Below are 23,228 nucleotides of genomic sequence, written 5' to 3' on the forward strand. Positions count from 1 at the left end.
AACAATTGTACATTTTAATGATAAAACTTCTTAAATCAACACTATAGTATATACATGCTGGAACCCAGGTACACATTATCACAGGTGGAGGCAAGACAGGCAGACGAAACCTCAAGAGGAAAGACTAAGTTCTTGAAAGTAACGAGACTGGTGGAGGAAGGGGACTGTTTGAACTTGTCTCGCATACCTGCACCGAAGACCAACATAGATCTCATCTCATCACTTAACATAATCATGACACAACGTGTCACTTGGCAAAACCAGGACACAATTTGTCACATAACATAACGCAGATCAGAGCTTAGCATTTGAAATAAGCAGGACACTGTTTATTACCCGACATAATACATGACACAGCTTTTCCCTTGACATAACACAAGTCGCAGCTTGACCCCTTACGTGACACCTTATAGACCAGAGACTGACGCAGCTTGACCCCTTACGTGACACCTTATAGACCAGAGACTGACCGGTGAGACAACGGCGTGACAGATGATATAGTGCCAACCTGCCTGGTGGAGGCACCGAGATGTGGCACAAGGATCAGCCCAGACTATGTGGGCATTACATTATGAGAGGGTGTGCCACGGGTTACTCTCTCATAATGTAATCATCACCTTCCACAAAAAGGCCTTATATATTACAGTAAACTTGACTAATATGGATATCATTCAGTACAAATATACAATAAATATAGTGATATGAAACCTAAAACACAAGTTCAGTAGCATTATATGAAGAAACATGTAGACTACAAGTAATACCTTCTCATCCCGCAATTTTCATTGATCGATGCTTCAAGGAAAACTAAATATTTAAATGCATCCAAAATCATATATGAAAACAGTTTAGAATATCAGAGCCAAGGTGTAGGTCAAGGCGATATAAATACAGCCGTTGAATAATAATAATAATAATAATAATAATAATAATAATAATAATAATTATATATATATATATATATATATATATATATATATATATATATATATATATATATATATATATATTTAATCGCTGTTTCCCGTATCAGCGAGGTAGCGCAAGGAAACAGACGAAAAATGGCCCACACACACACAAAATCTTTTTCAATCCATCCTTCCACCTCCAATTTGGTCACCCGCTTCTCCTTGTTCCCTCCATCTCTGACACATATATCCTCTTTGTCAATCGTTCTTCCCTCATTCTCTCCATATGTCCAAACCATTTCAACACACCCTCTTCTGCTCTCTCAACCACACTCTTTTTTTTTTATTACCACACCTCTCTCTTACCTTATCATCGCTTACTTGATTAAACCACCTCACACCACATATCGTCCTCAAACATTCTATTTCCAACACATTCACCCTCCTCCGTAGAACCCCATCTACAGCCCATGCATCACAACCATATAACATTGTTGGAACTACTATTCCTTCAAACATACCCATTGCTGCTCTCCGAGATATCTTTCTCTCCTTCCAAACATTCTTCATCGTCCCCAGAACCTTCGCCCCCTCCCCAACTCTGTGACTTACTTGCGCTTCCATGGTTCCATTCACTGCTAAGTCCACTCCCAGATATCTAAAACATTTCACTTCCTCCAATTTTTCTCCATTCAAACTTACATCCTTGTCCCTCAACCCTAATGAATATTATAACTTTGCTCGTATTCACATTTACTCTCAACTTTCTCCTTTCACACACTTCTGCAGTTTCTCACTCGAATCAGCCACCAGAGCTGTATTATCAGCGAACAACATATTACTCACTTCCCAGGCCCTCTCATCCCCAACATACTGCGAACGCATACTCGCCCCTCTCTCCAAAACTCTTGCAGTTACCTCCCTAACCACCCTATCCATAAACAAATTAAACAACCATGGGCACTCACGCATCCCTGCCGCAGACCGACATTCACTGGATACCAATCACTCCCCTCTCTTCCTACTTGTTCACATGCCTTATATCCTTGGGAAAAACTTTTCACCACTTCGAGCGACTTGCTTCCCACACCATGTACTCTTAAGACTTTCCACAAAGCATCTCTATCAGCCTTATCACATGCATTCTCCAGATCCATAAATGCTACATACAAATCCAGCTGCTTTTCTACGTTTTTCTCACACACATTCTTCAAAGGAAAGACCTGACCTACATATCCCCTACAACTTCTGAAACCACACTGCTCTTCCCTAATCTGATGCTTTGTACATGCCTTCACCCTCTTAATCAATACCCTCTCTTAAATTTCCCAGGAATATTCAACAAACTTATGTCTCTGTAGTTTGAAGACTCACCCTTATCCCTTTTGCTTATGTGCAGTGGCACTATGCATGCATTCCGCCAATCATCAGGCACTTTACCATGATCCATACATACATTGAATATCCTTACCAACCACTTAACAACACAGTCGCCCCCTTTCTTAATAAGTTTCACTGCAATACCATCCAAACCTGCCGCCTTGCCGGAGTTCATCTTCACTTCGGACTCCAAGCCGACCAAAACAATCTACATCTGTCATTCTAACGTCAAGCACATTCAACAAATCTTCAGACTACTCACTCCATTTCCTTTTCACTTCATCACTTTCCCACTTGCTCCTTTCACCGATGTTCTCATTTGTTCTCTTGTCTTACACACGTTATTTACCTCTTTCCAAAACATCTTTTTATTCTCCCTAAAGTTTAATGATACTCACTCACCCAACTCTCATTTGCCTTTTTCAACCCTTGCACATTTCTCTCGACCTCCTGCAGCTTTCTTTTATACATCTCCTTGCATGTATCGTCTAAATGCCTCTCTTTTGCCTTTCACAAACAACTTTACTTCTTCATCCCACCATTCACTACCCTTTCTAATCTGCCCACCTCCCACCTTTCTCATACTACATGCATCATTTGCGCAAGCCATCACTGCTTCCCTAAATACATCCCATTCCTCACCCACTCCCCTTACGTCATTTGTTCTCACCTTTTGCCACTCTACACTCAATGTCTCTCCTAGTACATCCTCATACAAATGTCCTTTTCAAGCTCACTTATCCTCACCACTCTCTTATCCCCAACATTTTCTCATTTTCTTGAAACTACAAATCTTCACCTTCGCCTCCACTAAATAGTGATCAGACATCCCTCCAGCTGCCCCTCTCAGCACATTAACATCCAAAAGTCTCTCTTTTACACGCCTATCAATTAACACCTAATCCAATAACGTCCTTTGACTATCTCTCCTACTCATATTGGTGTACTTATATATAACTCTTTTTATACCAGTTATTCCCAGTCACCAGTGTTTTTCCAGCCCACAAATCTACAAGCTCTTCACGATTTCCATTCACAACACCGAATATCCCATGTACACCAATGATACCCTTAACTGCCACATTACTCACCTCCACATTTAGATCACCCATGAAAATAACCCTGTCTCGTGCATCAAAGCTGCTGACTTACTCACTCTGCAGCTCCCAAACACTTGCCTCTCATGATCTTTCTTCTCATGCCCAGGTGCATAAGCACCAACAATCACCCATCTCTCTCCATCCATTTTCAGTTTTACCCACATCAATCTAGAATTTACTTTCTTACACTTTATCACACACTCCCAAAATTCCTGCTTCAGGAGTAGTCGTACTCCTTTTCCTAGGCTTGTCGTCTCACCAACCCCTAACTTTACTCCCAAGACTCTTCCAAACTATTCTTCCTCTTTACCCTTGAGTTTCGTCTCACTCAGAGCCAGAACATCCAGGTTTCTTTCCTCAAACATACTACCTATCTCTTCTTTCTTCTCATTTTGGTTACATCCACACACATTCAGACATCCTAGTCTGAGCTTTCGAGGAGAATGAGCACCCCGCTTGGCTCCTCTGTTTCCCCTTGTAGAAGCTAAAATACAAGGAGGGGAGCGTTTCCAGCTCTCCGACTCCCACCCCCTTTAGTCGCCTTGCATGACACACGGGGGAATACATAGGAAGTATCCTTTCTCCCCTATATATTCCATACATATTCACCATATCCCGCGATAGCGAAGAAGCGCTGTTGATAGAGAAAAGGGGGAAGGCTGATCCATCAACAACCACGGAGATAGATCGGCCGGAGAGGAAGCTAGATACGAAGAAGCAAAGTGAGCGTGGGAAGCCAAAAGAGGGAGGCTTAGAGATGAGAGACTGATGCTACACCACGTCAAAAGTTATGGATAAATCACGGGCAACTACTTAGGATTTCCTAAAATCTTTCAGAGTTGATACCCAGACATTAGTAAGATAGGTAAGAATAGAACTAACGGGTATCGCCTTTCGGGAGCCATACTGGTGATCAGAGAGAAGACTGTGAGCTTCAAGGTATCTAAGGATGTAGAAGTAGAAAAGGAATTCAAAAACTTTGGAAATGGTTGATGGCATATCATCTCTCTACCTTCTCGTGTCTTTCCCAATAACTATAGCCTGGCACATTTCAAAAGTCAGGTTTTTCACTTTATCAAGAATTCGTTAATACTCTCCCATGTCTTTTCTTTTTGCATTTCAAAATTCTCTTATATTTCAATTAAGGGCCGGTAGTTAAAGGATTTAAAGTTGTTGAAAAGCTTCCACTAGATCGAAGCCAATTTGTAAAGGCTTTTCTCACTGTCACTGTTATTACAAAGTGGTAATGTGTGGCATAGCCTCACTATGGCTTATGTATCAAGAAGCTGCATAGTTCTTTATAATTGACTCGCTGGTCATAGCACCAATCACTGACCATCTACCATGGGCACATCCCGATATTCCTGCCTTCGCGAAACTCTGCAGGTGGGTTCTCTTTGCTCTACATAAAAGACAGTGAAAACAACCACATCGTACTTGACTTCTATCGTGCAGAAGCTTTATACCCCAGGAAGCTTGCATCACTTTTGGGAATCCCAGGTGCCTGAGCCCTCCGAGTTCCCTACACTAGGCTCTAGTTGTGGAAACGCAGCGTCCAGGTGATAGTACAGGGAGGGAGACCTGCTCGGGACGGATACCAGCTGATCCAGCTGCCTCTGCCCGTCATATTGCTGTCCCTCCTGTTGTCCATCCCACTGGGAAGGTGTTCCCCCCGGGGCACCTCGCTGGCCACGGTGCTGACGGCCACTCCTACGAGATCGACCCTCGTCAGGAGGTCCGCTGTTCATTTCTCCGACTTGAAGCCTTCCTTGACGACTGTCTTGATGGTCGTCCCAAAGACGCGGTGTCCTTTCTGAGTAGGCAGGACTTTCAGAATCATCAGGAACCTCCTGCTCCGTCCACAAGCCGGTCGCCATGACATTTATGTCCTGGTACATGTCACTAATCGACATTTCAAGGACTCCTGCAGGTTCTTGACCACGAACTTCTGAGAAATATGTAACAAATTCCGGGGAGCCTGCTTCCTCTCTGGCAAAAAAGACTGGTGGCATCTGCGATATCCTGCAAAGAAGAAAAAATAAATAAAATTTAACGCAAGTGTTGCGAAAGCTGGAGTGACTAATGTGTGGTGAGAGCTGGAGTTACGTGTGGTGAAAGCTTGAGCCATCTATGGCGAAAGGTGGATCCATGTGTGGCGAGAGATGGAATCATATATGGCGAGAGATGGAGCCATTTATGGCGAAGGGTAGTCATATGTGGCGAGAGGTGGAGCCATGTGAGGCGAGAGGTGGAGCCAAGTGTGTCGAGTGGTGGAGCCATACGTGTTGAGAGGTGGAGCCATGTGTGGCGAGTGGTGGAGCCATATGTGGTGAGAGATAGAGCCATACGTGGTGAGAGGTGCAGCCATGTAAGGTGAGAGGTGGAGCCATGTGTGGCAAGTTGTGGAGCCATATGTGGTGAGAGGTGGAGACATACGTGGTGAGAGGTGGAGCTATGTGTGGCGAGAGGTGGAGCCTACTCAGTCAACCTCTCATACTTGGTATCGAGTTGTACCTATATAGTAGTTAACTTTACTAAGAAGAAATACCTTGAAACAAAAACTTTTATGTATAATTTCGATTCTTTTCAAAAGTCGCAGTGTTCTTGATGAAAACTTCTAACTTCCCTGAAGTGCATGACGAGAGTTCTACCTTAGGATATGTACATGTACAGCGATAGAGCATCACCTCACTAAATACATACACCACCTGTTCCAGCCTGCCCTCACACCTCATCAGCTTTGCCAGCCTGCCCTCACACCTCATCAGGTGTACCAGCCTAGCCTCATACCTCTCCAGCTGTACCAGCCTAGCCTCACAGCCTTCCAGCTGCACAAGCCTGGCATTACATCTCAACAGCTGCACCAGTCTGGCCTCACACATCACCAGCTATACCAGCCTGCCCCACACATCACCAGCTGTACCAGCCTGGCCTCACACATCACCAGCTGTACCAGCCTGGCCTCACACCTCACCAGCTGCACCAGCTTGCCCCACACCTCACCTGCTGTACCAACGTAGCCTCACATCTTTCCAGCTGCACAAACCTGGCCTTACACCTCACCAGCTGTACCAGCCTGGCCTTACACCTCTCCAGCTGCACCAGCCTGGCATTACGCCTCAACAGCTGTACCACCCTGGCCTCACACTTCACCAGCTGTGCCAACCTGGCCTCACACTTCACCAGCTGCACCAGCCTGACCTCACACTTCAAAGGCTGCACCAGTCTAGCCTCACACTTCACCAGCTGCACCATCCTGGCCTCACACTTCACCAGCGGTACCAACCTGGCCTCACACCTCACCAACTGCACCAGCCTGGCCACACACCTCACCAGCAGCACCAGCCTGGCCTCACACCTCACCAGCTGTACCACCCTGGCCTCACACCTCTCCATTTGTACCAGCCTGGCTTACACCTCAACAGCTGTACCACCCTGGCCTCACTTCACCAACTGTAATAGCCTGGCCTCATTCCTCACTAGCTGTAGCAGCATGGCTTCACTCCTCACCAGCTGCATTAGCCTGGCTTACACCTCACCAGCTGTACCAGCCTGGCCTCACACCTCACCAGCTGTACCAGCCTGGCTCAGACCTCACCTGATGTGCCAGCTTGCCCTCACCTCACTAGCTGTACCACCCTGCCCTCACATCTCTCCAGCTGTAGCAACCTAGCCTTACACCTCTCCAGCTGTACCAGTCTGGCCTCACACCTCTCCAGCTGCACCAGCCTGGCATTATACCTCAACAGCTGTACAAGACTGGCCTCACATCTCAACAGCTGTACCACCCTAGCCTCACACCTCTCCAGCTGTACCAACCTAGCCTCACACTTCTCCAGCTGCACCAGTCTGGCCTCACATCTCTCCAACTGCACCTGTCTGGCTTCATGTCTCTTCAGCAGCACCAGCCTGGCATTACACCTCATCAGCTGCACCAGCCTGGCCTCACTTCTCATTAACTCTACCGGCCTTGTCTCACGCCTCTCCAGCTGCACCAGCCAGGCATTATACCTCAACAGCTGCACCAGCCTGGCCTCACACCTCACCGGGTGCACCAGCCTACCCTCACACCTCACCAGGTTGGCCTCATCTTAAACAGCTCTAGCCATTATGAACTTCAATTATTCGCTACAGTTAGTATCTTATCATAACAATAACTAATCTAATCATTTCACTAAGTAAATATGCAATATGTAGGCCCGACCCTGGCCGAGGCTGTCGTCTTTTGCTATTGACAAGAAGACTTAAATGAGAACCTACCGAGGAGGACCTACCACTGAGAACTTACCGCATGAGAGTGTTGAGCGTTAAGTCTGCAGATGATGTGTGGCGTGGCTGTCGCAGGTGATGCTGGCGGTGATTCATCTGGACGATGAGAGAGAGAGGGAGAGATGTTAAAAGGAAGCTTTCCGTATTAGATTTACAGGTAATGCATACAGAGATGTAAACATGCACACAAAGCGTAACACACACACACACACACACACACACACACACACACACATCTATATGGGAACATCGGTGAAGGGGGCTAATGAGGAGGTAATAACGAGTAGTAGTGAAGTGAGAAAGAGATGGAGTGAGTATTTTGAAGGTCTGTTGAATGTGTTTGATGATAGACGCAGATATAGAGTGTCTTGGCCGAGGTGGTGTGCGAAGTGAAAAGGTCAGAGAAGATGGTTTGGTAAACAGAGAAGGGGTATTGAAAGCTTTGCGGAAGATGAAAGCCAGCAAAGGCGGCGCGTTTGGATGGTATTGCAGTGGAATTTATTAAAAAAGGGGGTGACTGTATTGTCGATTGGTTGGTAAGATTATCTAATGTATGTATGACTTATGGTGCGGTGCCTGAGGATTGGCGGAATGCTTGCATAGTGCCATTGTACAAAGGTAAAAGGGATAAAAGTGAGTGCTCAAATTACAGAGGTATAAGTTTGTTGAGTATTCCTGGGAAATTATATGGGAGGGTATTGATTGAGAGGGTGAAGGCATGTACAGAGCATCAAATTGGAAAAGAGCAGTGTGGTTTCAGAAGTGGTAGAGGATGGGTGGATCAGGTGTTTGCTTTGAAGAATGTATGTGAGAAATACTTAGAAAAGCAAATGGATTTGTATGTAGCATTTACGGATCTTGAGAAGGCATGTGATAGAGTTGATAGAGATGCTCTGTGGAAGGTATTAAGAACATATGGTGTGGGAGGCAAGTTGTGAGAAGCAGTGAAAAGTTTTTATCGAGGATGTAAGGCATGTGTACGTTAAGGAAGAGAGGAAAGTGATTGGTTCTCAGTGAATGTTGGTTTGCGGCAGGGGTGCGTAATGTCTTCATGGGTGTTTAATTTGTTTATGGATGGGGTTGTTAGGGAGGTGAATGCAAGAGTTTTGGAAAGAGGGGCAAGTATGCAGTCTGTTGTGGATGAGAGAACTTGGGAAGTGAGTCTGTTATTGTTCGCTGATGATACAGCGTTGGTGGCTGATTCGGGTGAGAAACTGCACAAGCTGGTGACTGAGTTTGATAAAGTGTGTGAAAGAAGAATGCTGAGAGTAAATGTGTATAAGAGCAAGGTTATTAGGTACAGTAGGGTTGAGGGACAAGTCAATTGGGAGGAAAGTTTAAATGGAGAAAAACTGGAGGAAGTGAAGTGTTTTAGATATCTGGGAGTGGATTTGGCAACGGATGGAACCATGGAAGCGGAAGTGAATCATAGGGTGGGGAAGGGGGCGAAAGTTCTGGGAGCGTTGAAGAATGTGTGGAAGTCGAGAACGTTAACTTGGAAAGCAAAAATGGGTATGTTTGACGGAATAGTGGTTCCAACAATGATATATGGTTGCGAGGCGTGGGCTATAGATAGAACTGTGTGGAGGAGGGTGGATGTGCTGGAAATGAGATGTTTGAAGACAATATGTGGTGTGAGGTGATTTGATCGAGTAAGTAATGAAAGGGTAAGAGAGATGTGCGGTAATAAAAACAGTGTGGTTGAGAGAACAGAAGAGAGTGTTTTGAAATGGTTTGGTCACATGGAGAGAATGGGCGAGGAAAGATTGACCAAGAGGATATATGTGTCAGAGGTGGAGGGAACGAGGAGAAGTGGGAGACCAAATTGGAAGTGGAAAGATGGAGTGAAAAAGATTTTGAGTGATAGGGGCCTATACATGCAGGAGGGTGAAAGACTTGCAAGGAATAGAGTGAATTGGAACGATGCGGTATACCGGGGTCGACGTGCTGTTAATGGATTGAACCGGGGCATGTGAAGCGTCTGGGGTAAACCATGGAAAGTTCTGTGGGGCCTGGATGCGGAAAGGGAGCTGTGGTTTCGGTGCATTACAGATGACAGCTAGAGAATGAGTGTGAACGAATGTGGCCTTTGTTGTCTTTTCCTAGAGCTACCTCGCACACATGCGGGGGGAGTGGGCTGTCATTTCATGTGTGGCGGCGTGGCGACGGGAATGAATAAGGGCAGACAGTATGAATTATGTACATGTGTATATATGTATATGTCTGTGTGTGTATATATATGTATACGTTGAGATGTATATGTATGTATTTGTGCTGTGTGTGGACGTGTATGTATATACATGTGTACGTGGTTGGGTTGGGCCATTCTTTCGTCTGTTTCCTTGCGCTACCTCGCTAACGCAGGAGACAGCGACAAAGTATAATAATAATGATAATATATATTCTTATGAGTCCACGGGGAAAATGAAACACGGTAAGGACAATCGCATGTTTGCCAAATGGCGTCCTAGCTTCGTCTCTTCGATGTATATCAACTGACTGTTATATTTCTCTCTTGTGTCTCCCCTGATGATGTGATTATTACACGAAAGTGCACTTGGGAACTTAACGTGTTTCATTTTCCCCGTTGACTCATAAGAATATCTTGATCACGCGCAAAATTGTGATCCTTTCCAACACACACACACACACACACACACACACACACATATATATATATATATATATATATATATTTTTTTTTTTTTTTTTTTTTTATACTTTGTCGCTGTCTCCCGCGTTTGCGAGGTAGCGCAAGGAAACAGACGAAAGAAATGGCCCAACCCCCCCCCCATACACATGTACATACACACGTCCACACACGCAAATATACATACCTACACAGCTTTCCATGGTTTACCCCAGACGCTTCACATGCCTTGATTCAATCCACTGACAGCACGTCAACCCCTGTATACCACATCGCTCCAATTCACTCTATTCCTTGCCCTCCTTTCACCCTCCTGCATGTTCAGGCCCCGATCACACAAAATCTTTTTCACTCCATCTTTCCACCTCCAATTTGGTCTCCCTCTTCTCCTCGTTCCCTCCACCTCCGACACATATATCCTCTTGGTCAATCTTTCCTCACTCATTCTCTCCATGTGCCCAAACCATTTCAAAACACCCTCTTCTGCTCTCTCAACCACGCTCTTTTTATTTCCACACATCTCTCTTACCCTTACGTTACTTACTCGATCAAACTACCTCACACCACACATTTTCCTCAAACATCTCATTTCCAGCACATCCATCCTCCTGCGCACATCTCTATCCATAGCCCACGCCTCGCAACCATACAACATTGTTGGAACCACTATTCCTTCAAACATACCCATTTTTGCTTTCCGAGATAATGTTCTCGACTTCCACACATTTTTCAAGGCTCCCAAAATTTTCGCCCCCTCCCCCACCCTATGATCCACTTCCGCTTCCATGGTTCCATCCGCTGACAGATCCACTCCCAGATATCTAAAACACTTCACTTCCTCCAGTTTTTCTCCATTCAAACTTACCTCCCAATTAACTTGACCCTCACCCCTACTGTACCTAATAACCTTGCTCTTATTCACATTTACTCTTAACTTTCTTCTTCCACACACTTTACCAAACTCAGTCACCAGCTTCTGCAGTTTCTCACATGAATCAGCCACCAGCGCTGTATCATCAGCGAACAACAACTGACTCACTTCCCAAGCTCTCTCATCCCCAACAGACTTCATACTTGCCCCTCTTTCCAGGACTCTTGCATTTACCTCCCTAACAACCCCATCCATAAACAAATTAAACAACCATGGAGACATCACACACCCCTGCCGCAAACCTACATTCACTGAGAACCAATCACTTTCCTCTCTTCCAACACGTACACATGCCTTACATCCTCGATAAAAACTTTTCACTGCTTCTAACAACTTGCCTCCCACACCATATATTCTTAATACCTTCCACAGAGCATCTCTATCAACTCTATCATATGCCTTCTCCAGATCCATAAATGCTACATACAAATCCATTTGCTTTTCTAAGTATTTCTCACATACATTCTTCAAAGCAAACACCTGATCCACACATCCTCTACCACTTCTGAAACCACACTGCTCTTCCCCAATCTGATGCTCTGTACATGCCTTCACCCTCTCAATCAATACCCTCCCATATAATTTACCAGGAATACTCAACAAACTTATACCTCTGTAATTTGAGCACTCACTCTTATCCCCTTTGCCTTTGTACAATGGCACTATGCACGCATTCCGCCAATCCTCAGGCACCTCACCATGAGTCATACATACATTAAATAACCTTACCAACCAGTCAATGATACAGTCACCCCTTTTTTAATAAATTCCACTGCAGTACCATCCAAACCTGCTGCCTTGCCGGCTTTAATCTTCCGCAAAGCTTTCACTACCTCTTCTCTGTTTACCAAATCATTTTCCCTAACCCTCTCACTTTGCACACCACCTCGACCAAAACACCCTATATCTGCCACTCTATCATCAAACACATTCAACAAACCTTCAAAATACTCACTCCATCTCCTTCTCACATCACAACTACTTGTTATCACCTCCCCATTTGCGCCCTTCACTGAAGTTCCCATTTGCTCCCTTGTCTTACGCACTTTATTTACCTCCTTCCAGAACATCTTTTTATTGTCCCTAAAATTCAATGATACTCTCTCACCCCAACTCTCATTTGCCCTTTTTTTCACCTCTTGCACCTTTCTCTTGACCTCCTGTCTCTTTCTTTTATACATCTCCCACTCAATTGCGGGAAATGGCGAATAGTTTGAAAAAAGAAAAAAAATATATATACATATATATATATATATATATATATATATATATATATATATATATATATATATATATATATATATATATATATATTTCCATACTGTTCGCCATTTCCCACATTAGCGAGGTAGCGTTAAGAACAGAGGACTGGGCCTTTGAGGGAATATCCTCACCTGGCCCCCTTCTCTGTTCCTTATTTTTTTTTTTTTTTTTTTTTTTTTTTTTTCAAAAGAAGGAACAGAGAATTGGGCCAGGTGAGGGTATTCCCTCAAAGGCCCAGTCCTCTGTTCTTAACGCTACCTCGCTAATGCGGGAAATGGCGAATAGTTTGAAAGAAAGAAAAATATATATATATATATATTATGGAGCGGTGATAATTTTTGAAACATTGTTGACAGCGGTCGGTTGAGGGGTGACTTCCTCCGCATTGGTCTTCAACTGTTGCCAAGGTACAAAAAGTATATCGGCGGGAGAGGTACTACCTATTGATTTGTCAAGAGATGAATAGTTTGATAACTAACTTGGTAATTTACTGATATAGCTCTAGTGAACAATTTACCTATAGCAAATAACACTCTTTACAACCTTGTGTCATACAATGTTTAACTTAGAATTATGAAAAATGTGGGAATAAATTGATCGCGTAAGGTTAATAATGATGGGTAAGGTGGTGGCAACAGTGTATGCTTACTGTAAAACAAAGATCCTCAAGTTCCTTACTTCTGTTCTCGCCACAATGGTTCAAGATGGTCGTAATGGTAACCATGGAAGAGAGACAGCGGACACACACACTATATATACGAGAGCTTGATTGTGACTGAGCTCCGTTCGCCCGCTGGCTGCGTAGTGCATGTTACAGGGTTGCCATCGACCGCTGTTACTGCTAGTTTCGCGGAATTCCGCTATGTTTACCATCCCGAGGAGCATTTTCTTTTCCTAATATGAAACATTTCCAATTGTCGGGGAATTTCATGTTGGATTTCCCTTCGTTAACTGTGTGCAGAACATGTGAACGTTGATCCTGAAGAACATTCCAGGTTTAATCATATGTTCTCATAATCTTATGACAACCTCCATCATTTTGACGTGTTATGGTATGTTGTCCGCATGTTGTTCTGCGGTCTAATTCTTTAACCTAGCAACGTATCATTATATCTTCCTGGGATATCATTCTTTAACCCAGCAACATATTATACCCTCCTAGGATATCATTTTTTAACCCAGCAACATATCATTATACCCTCCTGGGATATCATTCTTTAACCCAGCAACATATCATTATACCATCCTGGGATACCATTCTTTTAACCTAGCATTATGGCATACAGATCTACACGACCTCACAATTTTGCACTGATGTAGGCATTAACTTCTTTAATTTGTTGCGTTGTAGTAGGAATACTTACTTGAACATTTTTTTTTTGTTATAGCATCTGGATATCAAAACGTTGTTATATCATCCGGTTGTCAAATTGTTATATAATCTGGTTGTCATATTATTGTTATATTATCTGGCTGTCATATTATTGTTATATAATCTGGTTGTCATATTGTTGTATCATCTGGTTGTCATATGTTTTTTGTATCATCTGGTTGCCATATTATCGTTGTATCATCTGGTTGCCATATTATTGTTGTATCATCTGTTTGCTATATTATTGTTGTATCATCTGGTTGTCATATCATTGCTGTATCATCTGGTTGTATTATTATTGTGGGTGGGCTACTCTTCGTTTGTTTCCTGGCGCTACCTCGCTGACGCGGGAAACGGCGATCAAGTAAAATAATGGTAATAATATATATATATATATATATATATATATATATATATATATATATATATATATATATATATATATATATATATATATATATATATATATATTGTCCCTGGGGATAGGGAAGAAAGAATACTTCCCACGTATTTCCTGCGTGTCGTACAAGGCGACTAAAAGGGGAGGGAGCGGGGGGGGCTGGAAATCCTCCCCTCTCGTTTTTTTTAAATTTTCCAAAAGAAGGAACAGAGAAGGGGGCCAGGTGAGGATGCCCTGCCTGGATGCCCATGCCCTGATTCAATCCACTGACAGCACGTCAACCCCGGTATACCACATCGATCCAATTCACTCTATTCCTTGCCCTCCTTTCACCCTCCTGCATGTTCAGGCCCCGATCACACAAAATCTTTTTCACTCCATCTTTCCACCTCCAATTTGGTCTCCCACTTCTCCTCGTTCCCTCCACCTCCGACACATATATCCTCTTGGTCAATCTTTCCTCACTCATTCTTTCCATGTGCTCAAACCATTTCAAAACACCCTCTTCTGCTCTCTCAACCACGCTCTTTTTATTTCCACACATCTCTCTTACCCTTACGTTACTTACTCGATCAAACCACCTCACACCACACATTGTCCTCAAACATCTCATTTCCAGCACATCCATCCTCCTGCGCACAACTCTATCCATAGTCCACGCCTCGCAACCATACAACATTGTTGGAACCACTATTCCTTCAAACATACCCATTTTTGCTTTCCGAGATAATGCTCTCGACTTCCTCACATTCTTCAAGGCTCCCAGAATTTTCCCCCCCTCCCCCACCCTATGATCCACTTCCGCTTCCATGGTTCCATCCGCTGCCAGATCCACTCCCAGATATCTAAAACACTTTACTTCCTCCAGTCTTTCTCCATTCAAACTTACCTCCCAATTGACTTGACCCTCAACCCTACTGTACCTAATAACCTTGCTCTTATTCACATTTACTCTTAACTTTCTTCTTTCACACACTTTACCAAACTCAGTCACCAGCTTCTGCAGTTTCTCACATGAATCAGCCACCAGCGCTGTATCATCAGCGAACAACAACTGACTCACTTCCCAAGCTCTCTCATCCCCAACAGACTTCATACTTGCCCCTCTTTCCAAAACTCTTGCATTCACCTCCCTAACAACCCCATCCATAAACAAATTAAACAACCATGGAGACATCACACACCCCTGCCGCAAACCTACATTCACTGAAAACCAATCACTTTCCTCTCTTCCTACACGTACACATGCCTTACATCCTCGATAAAAACTTTTCACTGCTTCTAACAACTTGCCTCCCACACCATATATTCTTAATACCTTCCACAGAGCATCTCTATCAACTCTATCATATGCCTTCTCCAGATCCATAAATGCTACATACAAATCCATTTGCTTTTCTAAGTATTTCTCACATACATTCTTCAAAGCAAACACCTGATCCACACATCCTCTACCACTTCTGAAACCACACTGCTCTTCCCCAATCTGATGCTCTGTACATGCTTTCACCATCTCAATCAATACCCTCCCATATAATTTACCAGGAATACTCAACAAACTTATACCTCTGTAATTTGAGCACTCACTCTTATCCCCTTTGCCTTTGTACAATGGCACTATGCCATATATATATATATATATATATATATATATATATATATATATATATATATATATATATATTTTTTTTTTTTTTTTTTTTTCATACTATTCGCCATTTCCCGAGATAGCGAGGTAGCGTTAAGAACAGAGGACTGGGCCTTTGAGGGAATATCCTCACCTGGCCCTCTTCTCTGTTTCTTCATTTGGAAAAAAAAAAGAAAAAAAATGGGTAAGAGGAAAGATTAAAAAGCTTCACATGTGGTAAGAAACTGATTAAATCTGCAAGTACAACCGACAATATATTACAATGAAAACGATGAACATATGAGTATTGAGCAAGAATGATGGAGCGAATTATCAATAGTCTACCTTATGAAGCAAGAGAACTGACCAGAGTTACCAGTGAAGCTGCGTGCTTGATCACCAAGAACGATATGCTGCATCAGCAAGTAACAGCACTAAAACATAAGTAAGATATTCGTATTCATAGGAAGGTAGGTAGGTAGGGAGGGTGGTAGGTAAGTAGGTAGGTAGGGTGGTAGGTATGTAGGTAGGGTGGTAGGTAGGTAGTTAGGGTGGTAGGTAGGTAGGTAGGGTGGTAGATAGAGTGGTAGGGTGGTAGGTATGTAGGTAGGGTGGTAGGTAGGTATGTAGGAAGGTAGGTATGTAGGTAGGCAGGCAGGCAGGTATGTATGTATGTATGTATGTATGTATGTATGTAGGTAGGTAGGTAGGTAGGTAGGTAGGTAGGTAGGTAGGTAGGTAGGTAGGTAAGTTAGTAAGTAAGTAAGTAGGTAGGGTGGTAGGAAGGTAGGTAGGAAGGAAGGAAGGTAGGTAGGTAGGTAGGTAGGTAGGTAAGTTAGTAAGTAAGTAAGTAGGGTCGTAGGAAGGTAGGTAGGAAGGAAGGTAGGTAGGTAGGTAGGTAGGTAGGTAAGTTAGTAAGTAAGTAAGTAGGGTGGTAGGAAGGTAGGTAGGAAGGAAGGTAGGTAGGTAGGTAGGTAGGTAGGTAAGTTAGTAAGTAAGTAAGTAGGTAGGGTGGTAGGAAGGTAGGTAGGAAGGAAGGTAGGTAGGTAGGTTGGTAGGTAGGTAAGTTAGTAAGTAAGTAAGTAGGGTGGTAGGAAGGTAGGTAGGAAGGAAGGTAGGTAGGTAGGTAGGTAGGTAAGTTAGTAAGTAAGTAAGTAAGTAGGGTGGTAGGAAGGTAGGTAGGAAGGAAGGTAGGTAGGTAGGTAGGTAGGTAGGTAGGTAGGTAGGTAGGTAGGTGGCAGGCAGGCAGTTGTTGTCCCTGATGAGAGGACAACCTCCCTCCACACTATGACCAATGTTCCTTTTGGTATTGGTAAGTAACTTTAAGGTGTGAGGGTCGTGACATGGGTGGAGGTCTTGACGTGGATGAGGATCAAGACGTGGGTGAGGGTCTTGACATGGATGAGGGTCATGACGTGGGCGAGGATCTTGACGTGGCTGAGGGTCTTGACGTGGGTGAGGATCTTGACGTGGTTCAGGATCATGACGTGGGCGAGGGACACGACGTGGGCGAAGGTCATGACATGGTTGAGGGTCATGATATGGATGAGTCTTGACGTGGGTGAAGGTAAGACATAGGTGAGGGTCCTGACGTGGTTAATGGTCATGATGAGGGCGGGACTCTATAGGTGGGTGAAGTTCTTGATAGGGTTAGCACCATAGAAACATCCAACGGTCTCCCCAGCAGTTAGTATCATGAGATAACGAATTACCCAGAGATAATAAACATTGGTCATATCATTTGATATTGGTTGGTGGGGAGACGGTTGGGTGGTTCATACATCTCGCTAAGATTAGGATACAAGGGAAGTGTTCACGAGATCTGTAGACAATGATTTTGTTGATCAAAGAGGAGATTAACACTATGTATGGACAAATTAATCTTAAGTCTTTTGTGTATTGGTTAGAGGGAAGGGATTTAGTTGTTATAGTAACCTTTAGGGATAGTAAACTACATTGAGTGACATAGATACATAGACAACACAGACCCAAGGTCCAAACAAGGTGGTCTGGCCTTGACACTACATAAAGAAATAAAGAAATAAAAAAAATGCAGCCCCTCCCCCCTACCTTAAAAGCAGTGGAGGAAAAGAGTGGCAAACAAAGGTTCTTTCCACACCTTCCACTTCCTCCGGACGGAAAACAGGTAGTACAGAGAAATATCTTGCAGGAGTAATATGCCCGAATAAGCTTTTTATAAGAGACTCATTAAGTACAATGAAGGTAAGTGACGTGGATCCCATGACCAAAGACATACATCCCCTCATCTATTCTTTGAAGGATAATAGTAAGGATAATCTTGAACTCCAGCCTTGTCTGTATTATTCCTGAGGTTGACGAAAGATACAAAAATTCTTACTCTCTGTCTCAGAGCAGACGACATGAACTCATCAATATTAGTATGTTACCGCAGCCTAGCCAGGGCGAGATCAGTGGTTGAGAAGGTAGCATGATATACCAATATGTTAGGATGAATGATTCATTGAATTATTCAGTATCGGGGAGTAGCAATCATGACGAAACCTAATGTTCTGGGAGCTTATTCCTCGCGTACAGTCCAGATTAACTCGGTGATTTCTAAGTTTTAGTTCATTTTCTTTCGTTGTTGTTGCTGACTCTACTCTAAAGAAATTTTCAGTGTAGACGTTCTTGAATCCTTTAAGTATTACAAGGTACCACAACACTGTTCTGAAGTTTTACCGCAACTTATATTTCTCTCCAGACTACAGCTTCTCAGAACTATCCTCAGATGTGATGACTCTGTCAACACTGGGTGAAAAGTCTCGCATCAGAAAGAATAACCTTTGCAGTGTTCCTAGTTCATATCTGCGACTGTATGGCTGTAATAAAACTTTTACATCAATCTGTCCCAGCCACTCAAAATTCAGTTTTAACAATTGTGAGCACATCCCTCAGGACAAGAGTCGGTCAACATACAACGACATTACTGCACGTCAAATCCAAGACACATTCTGTGTGTTATGATGACTTGTTGGGTGGGAGCTGTACACACATAGCCACCCAGGGTTCCTTTTGTACCATGTAATCTGTCAGGTTAATCTGTACAAGCTATATTCACAGTTTTCTCTCGGCTTGTTATTTATATATATATATATATATATATATATATATATATATATATATATATATATATATATATATATATATATACATATATATATATATATATATATATATATATCAACGTGTGTGTGTGTGTGTGTGTGTGTGTGTGTGGAGTGTCCGAAAGGGCATAAGTCCAATGCCATTCTGGTCTTTACTTTTCCGCAAGCTACGTACAGGAGTCTTTTCCCTCCTCCTCTTCCTCCTCCTCTTCTGCTTCGTCTTCCTTGTGTTGAGGAGGGTTATCATTGTTCCCGGGTCCTGGGGTAGTGGCTGGCTGCACGTGACCGGCCCCAACGGCCGTTATGGTATCCTCAGGAGGTGGGTCCTCGTATAAGACTTCGTTCAAGGTGACCTCTGCAGAGGGTTCGTATAGTAGCTGGTTCTCAGGCTGTGGCTCCCCAAATAATGTTATCATATCAGGGATGTCTTCATAATCTGGGTCGCTGTTTGGGTCGATCCTTGAGTTGAGGCATCTCCTGCACCAAGAGAGGGGACACATTAGACTTGACCTTTTTTTTATCAACTGTGTTTGTGTTTGTCTCAAGATGAACTCGTCTGTCCATGTTTCTGTTATTATCCTCCAGATTCCCTCTCTCTCTCTCTCTCTCTCTCTCTCTCTCTCTCTCTCTCTCTCTCTCGATAAAATAATGCAAAACTTAGAACTAGAAAAAAAAGAATATATATATATATATATATATATATATATATATATATATATATATATATATATATATATATATATATATATATATTTTTTTTTTTTTTTTTCTTTGTCGCTGTCTCCCGCGTTTGCGAGGTAGCGCAAGGAAACAGACGAAAGAAATGGCCCAACCCACCCCCATACACATGTATATACATACGTCCACACACGCAAATATACATACCTACACAGCTTTTCATGGTTTACCCCAGACGCTTCACATGCCTTGATTCAATCAACTGACAGCACGTCAACCCCGGTATACCACATCGCTCCAATTCACTCTATTCCTTGCCCTCCTTTCACCCTCCTGCATGTTCAGGCCCCGATCACACAAAATCTTTTTCACTCCATCTTTCCACCTCCAATTTGGTCTCCCTCTTCTCCTCGTTCCCTCCACCTCCGACACATATATCCTCTTGGTCAATCTTTCCTCACTCATTCTCTCCATGTGCCCAAACCATTTCAAAACACCCTCTTCTGCTCTCTCAACCACGCTCTTTTTATTTCCACACATCTCTCTTACCCTTACGTTACTTACTCGATCAAACTACCTCACACCACACATTTTCCTCAAACATCTCATTTCCAGCACATCCATCCTCCTGCGCACATCTCTATCCATAGCCCACGCCTCGCAACCATACAACATTGTTGGAACCACTATTCCTTCAAACATACCCATTTTTGCTTTCCGAGATAATGTTCTCGACTTCCACACATTTTTCAAGGCTCCAAAATTTTCGCCCCCTCCCCACCTATGATCCACTTCCGCTTCCATGGTTCCATCCGCTGACAGATCCACTCCCAGATATCTAAAACACTTCACTTCCTCCAGTTTTTCTCCATTCAAACTTACCTCCCAATTAACTTGACCCTCACCCTACTGTACCTAATAACCTTGCTCTTATTCACATTTACTCTTAACTTTCTTCTTCCACACACTTTACAAACTCAGTCACCAGCTTCTGCGTTTCTCACATGAATCAGCCACCAGCGCTGTATCATCAGCGAACAACAACTGACTCACTTCCCAAGCTCTCTCATCCCCAACAGACTTCATACTTGCCCCTCTTTCCAGGACTCTTGCATTTACCTCCCTAACAACCCCATCCATAAACAAATTAAACAACCATGGAGACATCACACACCCCTGCCGCAAACCTACATTCACTGAGAACCAATCACTTTCCTCTCTTCCAACCGTACACATGCCTTACATCCTCGATAAAAACTTTTCACTGCTTCTAACAACTTGCCTCCCACACCATATATTCTTAATACCTTCCACAGAGCATCTCTATCAACTCTATCATATGCCTTCTCCAGATCCATAATGCTACATACAAATCCATTTGCTTTTCTAAGTATTTCTCACATACATTCTTCAAAGCAAACACCTGATCCACACATCCTCTACCACTTCTGAAACCACACTGCTCTTCCCCAATCTGATGCTCTGTACATGCCTTCACCCTCTCAATCAATACCCTCCCATATAATTTACAGGAATACTCAACAAACTTATACCTCTGTAATTTGAGCACTCACTCTTATCCCCTTTGCCTTTGTACAATGGCACTATGCACGCATTCCGCCAATCCTCAGGCACCTCACCATGAGTCATACATACATTAAATAACCTTACCAACCAGTCAATGATACAGTCACCCCTTTTTTAATAAATTCCACTGCAGTACCATCCAAACCTGCTGCCTTGCCGGCTTTAATCTTCCGCAAAGCTTTCACTACCTCTTCTTGTTTACCAAATCATTTTCCCTAACCCTCTCACTTTGCACACCACCTCGACCAAAACACCCTATATCTGCCACTCTATCATCAAACACATTCAACAAACCTTCAAAATACTCACTCCATCTCCTTCTCACATCACAACTACTTGTTATCACCTCCCCATTTGCGCCCTTCACTGAAGTTCCCATTTGCTCCCTTGTCTTACGCACTTTATTTACCTCCTTCGAACATCTTTTTATTGTCCCTAAAATTCAATGATACTCTCTCACCCCAACTCTCATTTGCCCTTTTTTTCACCTCTTGCACCTTTCTCTTGACCTCCTGTCTCTTTTTTTTATACATCTCCCACTCAATTGCGGGAAATGGCGAATAGTTTGAAAAAAGAAAAAAAAATATATATATCATTTATATATATTTATATATATATATATATATTATATATATTATATATATATTATATATATATATATATATATATTTCCATACTGTTCGCCATTTCCCACATTAGCGAGGTAGCGTTAAGAACAGAGGACTGGGCCTTTGAGGGAATATCCTCACCTGGCCCCCTTCTCTGTTCCTTATTTTTTTTTTTTTTTTTTTTTTTTTTTTTTTCAAAAGAAGGAACAGAGAATTGGGCCAGGTGAGGGTATTCCCTCAAAGGCCCAGTCCTCTGTTCTTAACGCTACCTCGCTAATGCGGGAAATGGCGAATAGTTTGAAAGAAAGAAAATATATATATATTATATATTATGGAGCGGTGATAATTTTTGAAACATTGTTGACAGCGGTCGGTTGAGGGGTGACTTCCTCCGCATTGGTCTTCAACTGTTGCCAAGGTACAAAAAGTATATCGGCGGGAGAGGTACTACCTATTGATTTGTCAAGAGATGAATAGTTTGATAACTAACTTGGTAATTTACTGATATAGCTCTAGTGAACAATTTACCTATAGCAAATAACACTCTTTACAACCTTGTGTCATACAATGTTTAACTTAGAATTATGAAAAATGTGGGAATAAATTGATCGCGTAAGGTTAATAATGATGGGTAAGGTGGTGGCAACAGTGTATGCTTACTGTAAAACAAAGATCCTCAAGTTCCTTACTTCTGTTCTCGCCACAATGGTTCAAGATGGTCGTAATGGTAACCATGGAGGAGAGACAGCGGACACACACACTATATACGAGAGCTTGATTGTGACTGAGCTCCGTTCGCCCGCTGGCTGCGTAGTGCATGTTACAGGGTTGCCATCGACCGCTGTTACTGCTAGTTTCGCGGAATTCCGCTATGTTCACCATCCCGAGGAGCATTTTCTTTTCCTAATATGAAACATTTCCAATTGTCGGGGAATTTCATGTTGGATTTCCCTTCGTTAACTGTGTGCAGAACATGTGAACGTTGATCCTGAAGAACATTCCAGGTTTAATCATATGTTCTCATAATCTTATGACAACCTCCATCATTTTGACGTGTTATGGTATGTTGTCCGCATGTTGTTCTGCGGTCTAATTCTTTAACCTAGCAACATATCATTATATCTTCCTGGCATATCATTCTTTAACCCAGCAACATATTATACCCTCCTAGGATATCATTTTTTAACCTAGCAACGTATCATTATATCTTCCTGGGATATCATTCTTTAACCCAGCAACATATCATTATACCCTCCTAGGATATCATTTTTTAACCTAGCAACATATCATTATACCCTCCTGGGATATCATTCTTTAACCTAGCAACATA

General features: G+C 42.9%; 2 protein-coding genes and 1 long non-coding RNA gene across 5 annotated transcripts in view; 1 reads left to right on the forward strand and 2 right to left on the reverse strand.

Annotated features, from left to right (window-relative positions):
• Nucleotides 1–22,684, reverse strand: LOC139750724 (uncharacterized). Of its 3 annotated transcripts, none has more exons than XM_071665407.1 (3): nt 22,588–22,684; nt 7,677–7,753; nt 1–5,410 (listed from the first exon to the last, which is right to left on the reverse strand). In XM_071665407.1, the coding sequence occupies exons 2-3, from the start codon at nt 7,751–7,753 to the stop codon at nt 4,870–4,872; spliced, it is 618 nt and encodes a 205-aa protein (XP_071521508.1). In that variant the 5' UTR covers nt 22,588–22,684; the 3' UTR covers nt 1–4,869. The 3 variants fall into 3 exon arrangements, with proteins under 3 accessions (XP_071521508.1, XP_071521507.1, XP_071521506.1); XM_071665406.1 differs by lacking the exon at nt 22,588–22,684 and adding an exon at nt 13,180–13,294; XM_071665405.1 differs by lacking the exon at nt 22,588–22,684 and adding an exon at nt 13,151–13,272.
• The window catches only part of LOC139750726 (uncharacterized), a 91,563-nt gene that overhangs the window by 47,905 nt on the left and 20,430 nt on the right, over nt 1–23,228 (forward strand). The window lies entirely within an intron of this gene.
• Nucleotides 18,205–23,228, reverse strand: part of LOC139750725 (uncharacterized) — a 25,259-nt gene continuing 20,235 nt past the window's right edge. The window contains exon 3 of the mRNA XM_071665408.1: nt 18,205–19,502. Within this exon, the coding sequence (XP_071521509.1) occupies nt 19,193–19,502 (310 nt within the window). The 3' untranslated portion in view covers nt 18,205–19,192. The remainder of the gene's footprint in view (nt 19,503–23,228) is intronic.

This window comes from Panulirus ornatus, chromosome 10 (assembly GCF_036320965.1).
Source record: "Panulirus ornatus isolate Po-2019 chromosome 10, ASM3632096v1, whole genome shotgun sequence".
In the NCBI taxonomy this organism is placed as follows: domain Eukaryota; kingdom Metazoa; phylum Arthropoda; class Malacostraca; order Decapoda; family Palinuridae; genus Panulirus; species Panulirus ornatus.